Source organism: Ictalurus punctatus, chromosome 21 (assembly GCF_001660625.3).
Source record: "Ictalurus punctatus breed USDA103 chromosome 21, Coco_2.0, whole genome shotgun sequence".
Lineage (NCBI taxonomy): Eukaryota > Metazoa > Chordata > Actinopteri > Siluriformes > Ictaluridae > Ictalurus > Ictalurus punctatus.
The window spans coordinates 20,257,929-20,262,500 of record NC_030436.2 but is presented as its reverse complement, the minus strand read 5'-3'; the positions used below and the strand labels follow the sequence as shown (position 1 = coordinate 20,262,500).

The 4,572-nt window shown below is 42.1% G+C and overlaps 1 protein-coding gene across 1 annotated transcript in view; it reads right to left on the bottom strand.

Annotated features, from left to right (window-relative positions):
• Nucleotides 1-4,221, bottom strand: part of tusc2b (tumor suppressor 2, mitochondrial calcium regulator b) — a 4,723-nt gene extending 502 nt beyond the window's left edge. Inside the window, exons 1-4 of the mRNA XM_017451074.3 lie at nucleotides 4,056-4,221; nucleotides 2,075-2,279; nucleotides 597-717; nucleotides 1-326 (exon numbers count right to left, since the gene is read on the bottom strand). The exon at nucleotides 1-326 is cut by the window's left edge and continues 502 nt beyond it. Coding sequence (XP_017306563.1) covers nucleotides 261-326; nucleotides 597-717; nucleotides 2,075-2,223 — 336 coding nt within the window. The 5' untranslated portion in view covers nucleotides 2,224-2,279; nucleotides 4,056-4,221 and the 3' untranslated portion in view covers nucleotides 1-260. The remainder of the gene's footprint in view (nucleotides 327-596; nucleotides 718-2,074; nucleotides 2,280-4,055) is intronic.
• Nucleotides 4,222-4,572: the final 351 nt, after the last annotated feature.

Here is a 4,572-nt window from a genome sequence, read left to right as displayed (position 1 = left end):
CACGCACACTGGGACACCTCAGATACAGGCAGACGCAGCAGAGATTTGTCTTTGCCACATCACACACACACACACACACACACACACACACACACACACACACACACACAGTTCCTGCAGGCTGCTACACACACAGAACTGATTCAGGATCCAATCTCATTCACACACACAGGTGTACATGGTCCAGAGGGGGACGGAATCTTCGGTCTCTTTGTGTGTGTGTGTGTGTGTGTGTGTGTGTGATCCAAGTTCATCCTTCATCAAACCTCACATATAACGACAGGAAAATCTACATGGAGGCAGGGATGATCCAGCTTTATAATTCCCTACAGAGAGAGAGAGAGAGAGAGAGAGAGAGAGAGAGAGTGTTATTGGTTCAATCTAACATCAAAAAAAGTGAAACCATTATTTAAAAAAAAAATCAATATAACAAAAAAAAACAAAAAGAAAAAAAAGAAGGAAAAATCAATTCCATTAAAGGAGAGAAGGAGAGAATATAAGAGAAATAAGAGAGAGAGAAAAAAACAAGACAGAGAAAGGAAGGGAGGGAAAATAAGAATGAAGGAAAGATGAGAGAGACACACACACACACACACCTGAGGTATGAGGTTCTTGTGGATCCTCTTCAGCTTGGCTCTCTTGCGTCCGTTCTTTGTCACCACCGTCTCCTCATAGAACTCGTGAGCCAGGTCTCCATCCTCATCAAAGTACTTAGAGCTTTAAAAAAAGAAGGAAAGAAAAACACACACACACACACTTTAATAAGTTGAGTGTGTAAGAAGTACTCAGTAACAGCACTGCTCTACCTGAGAAAGCAAAAAAGTGTACTTTTCAGCAATCTCTCATATCGCCGTAGCAACCGGTCAAAAACAGAAAAAGCCACGACTGTAAGCTGAACTGTAAATGTTGACTAGACAGACGGACAGATAGATAGAGTACACTCTGAAACTATTGGAACAGTAAGGTCAGTTAATTTCTCTCTTCAGGAAGTGAAAAGGTCAAGTCCAAACTAAAACCTTCCCCCGATGAGGTCTTGCTGCATGATGAAGTTCCTCCTGATTCATTTAGATGCATTTCTCTGCAGATTCCCTCTGTAGATCTCTGTAAAGCCATGACACTACCGCCACCATGTTTCACAGGTGAGCTTGGGTCCGTTCTTTCTCCACGCTTTGACCTGTCCATCACTTTGGTAGAGGTTGCTCTTGGTTCCAGAACTTCTGTGGCTCGTCTCTGTACGTCTTTGCGAGCTCCTGCTGATGAGTGGTTTGCTTCTTGTGGTACGCCTCTATATTTCTGCTCTGGAAATCTTCTTTGAACGGTGGATTGTGATACCTTCACCCCTGCCCTGTGGAGGTCGTCGGTGATGTCACTGACGGTTGTTTTGGGGTTTTTCTCCACAGCTCTCACTATATTCCTGTCATCAGCTGTTGTTGTTGTTGTTTTCCTTGGCCGACCCGATTCTCAATACGCCGCTGGTTTCTTTCTTTTTCAGGACATTCCAAATTGTTGTATTGGACATGCCCATTGTTTGTGCAGAACGGCTCGCTTTTCTCCCGTAGACAGCTCTCTGGTCTTCATGATGGTTTATCCTTTTTAACAACAAATGCAGTCTTCACAGGCGAAACTGAAGGCTAAAACCAAGAGCAGACGTTCAGCGCTATTTACATGTCCTGATATTTATGCTCACCTATAAACTGGGTGATCTGACACAAAACGTGCTGTGATCTACGTCGTTTAGCACATCTGCGCAGAAGGAAATTTTAAACTCTCTTCTCGTGTTCATCGCTTAATCTCAAACCCAAATGTCTTCGGTCTACAGCAGAAACAAACCAACTGGCCTTGCTGCTATAACAGTCGTGTTCTTTTTAAACGACCGCGCGCGCTAATACACTTCTAGACCTCTTTTAAAAATAGCGTCTGACCGAATCGGACGAACGTGTGATGAAGGACGATATGATCTGATCCCTGTTTCTGGTATTGAGCTGCATCCAACAGCATGATTCCTCACCCTGCTCTGTGTGTGTGTGTGTGTGTGTGTGTGTGTGTGTGTGTGTGTTTACATGGCTATATTTACCTCCTCCTGGTAAACACGAAGGGGGTACCATTTGGGAAATTGCGCACTCTGGCCAGAGCCTGCTCTCCTCCTTCTTTGGCCGCTTCATCGCCACCTCCGGAGCCGGAAAAGGGCCAGTAACCTTTAGTTTTGGAGCCGCTGACGCCCATCTTCAACCGCGGGACATTATTTTCTCAGCCAGGGCTCACACACCGGTGACGCAATGCTGCACAGGGATAACACACACACACACACACACACACACACACACAACTCAGGTCAGACTCTTTGTTTTGGGCTTATGACCTCCTTCGATGAGATTTTGCAGAAGGGGCGGAGCGCTTCATCCACCCCCCCCCCACCACCACCACCACCATTCATATTGTATGAATATATAATATTAATATCATTAAACGATACATGTTTCCGAGATGTTAAATTCGTTAAAATATTTACAGAGTTGTGTTAACATTCTTATTCTACAGTTTATTGTTTGCAGCTTTCAAATTATTACTATTAATACACATCTTCAAGTATCGTAACACTTCACTGGTAATGATGTGTTCATTTATTTTATTCATGGCTGCAACTTGGACATAACGCTGTCTTTATGATAACGATGCACTTTGACAGCTTGTCAATCAAATAAGCCACGCCCCCACTTCGTTGCGACGTCAGAGGGAGTAACAACAGTGGTTTTTATTTCCCTGTTACATTTCCGGTAATTTATCGGTGCTGCTTTTTAAATAAACAAAACCCGCTATCACCACTGAACTAAAACACATAAATCCCACACGTTTACGACTTTCCGAGACCGGATTACGTTTAACCAGAAAACCTCCCCAGCACTACATTACCTAATGACATAACTCATACAACCATATATAAAGTAGCGTTAATGTGGTGCCGTGACCCTTTACACCTCCGATTAATGACAGTAAGACTGGAATAAAGTCCGTTGGACGTTGGATATTCGCGGAAAGGTGGAAATTAAGGGACCGTCTCTAAAGTTACATACGACATTGTTAAACACGTTTCTAACTTCAACAGCATTTGAAGGGAACGACTTACAGCGGGAGCGTCCGATCTTATCCGGAAAGGGCCGGTGTGGTGTGGGTGCAGGTTTCTGTTCCAACCGAGCAGGAGGCACACCCGAGTCCATCGATAGTCAAGATCAATGGATTAATCAGGTGGACTCGGGTGTGGCTCCTGCTCGGCTGGAATCAAAACCTGCACCCACGGAACTTTCCGGATTAGATTGGACACCCCTGACTTACAGTCATATAACCGACTGTAAAGTGTTCATCTAGGTGTCAGGTATGACGCACACCTTTTAGATCTTTGATACTTAACCCTACAATGCATGGAACCAAAAAAACCTTCATGAATGCATAAAGGGGATTCCTCTGGATTGAATTTTCCTTCCAAAAATAGACGTCCTATTAATGAAATTATATATATATATATATATATATATATATATATATATATATATATATATATACTGTATACACACACACACATTTCCACATACCTGCGAATATCGAACATCAAACCAACTTTATTCCAGTGACAATAAATAAGTGTAATGTGTAGAGATGGACACTTAGATGTGAAAGAAAAGACTTTTAAAAGATGAAAACAGAACAATACTCTGTGTGTCTGTATGTTAAAGGTCAGGATGTAGAGCTCAGGCCTGATTTATAACCCGCTAATTAAATTCTGCTCTTCTCTTCCAATCAGATCCCACGCGCTGTGAGACAGTTAGCATGGAGCTAGCCCAGGCTTTACACACGGAAACATCTCCTAAATCCACAACACACACACGACACCACGCCATTATATCTCCTACACGAGTGTACCCGGACACGTCGAGTTTATTCGGATAAACTAAACCACAACACTTTCGCTACGTCTGTGCTAGCAGTCCTCCAGTCCAGCGTCGCTAGCTCCGATGATTCAATAAAATAAAACTGCTCAGTGTAATTTCGGGGACACTCACAGGGGGAGAAGCTCCGACAGGTCTGTGGAGAAAATCCGAGCCGAAGAGGAACAAAATTAATCTTTAAAACAAAGTGTAAAAAGACGCAGTAAATGAGTGAAGCAAAGGCGAAGCTCAGAGGGGCACAAAAGCAACGTCGAAAAGACGGAGACACCCGGAAGTGACGTCGGCGGATGTTGGCGGTGAAGGGAAAAAATTTGCAAAGACAAAATTTCTATATTAATAATTACAGACAGTTTACGATATACAATGGAGTCCGAAACGTTTTAATTAGTATTATCAAATTATTCGGATTTTATCCATATTACAAAAATACCTTACAATTATTATTATTATTATTATTATTATTATTATTATTATTATTATTATTATTATTATTATTATGGTAACTTCACAGTCATATTACTAGTTTCCACTAACCAAAATGTGTATTAAAGCCTTGTTTGAATTAGAGTTGCCATATTAATACACTATATGACCAAACATAGCTTATGTCCACCCCTGACCATCACACCTA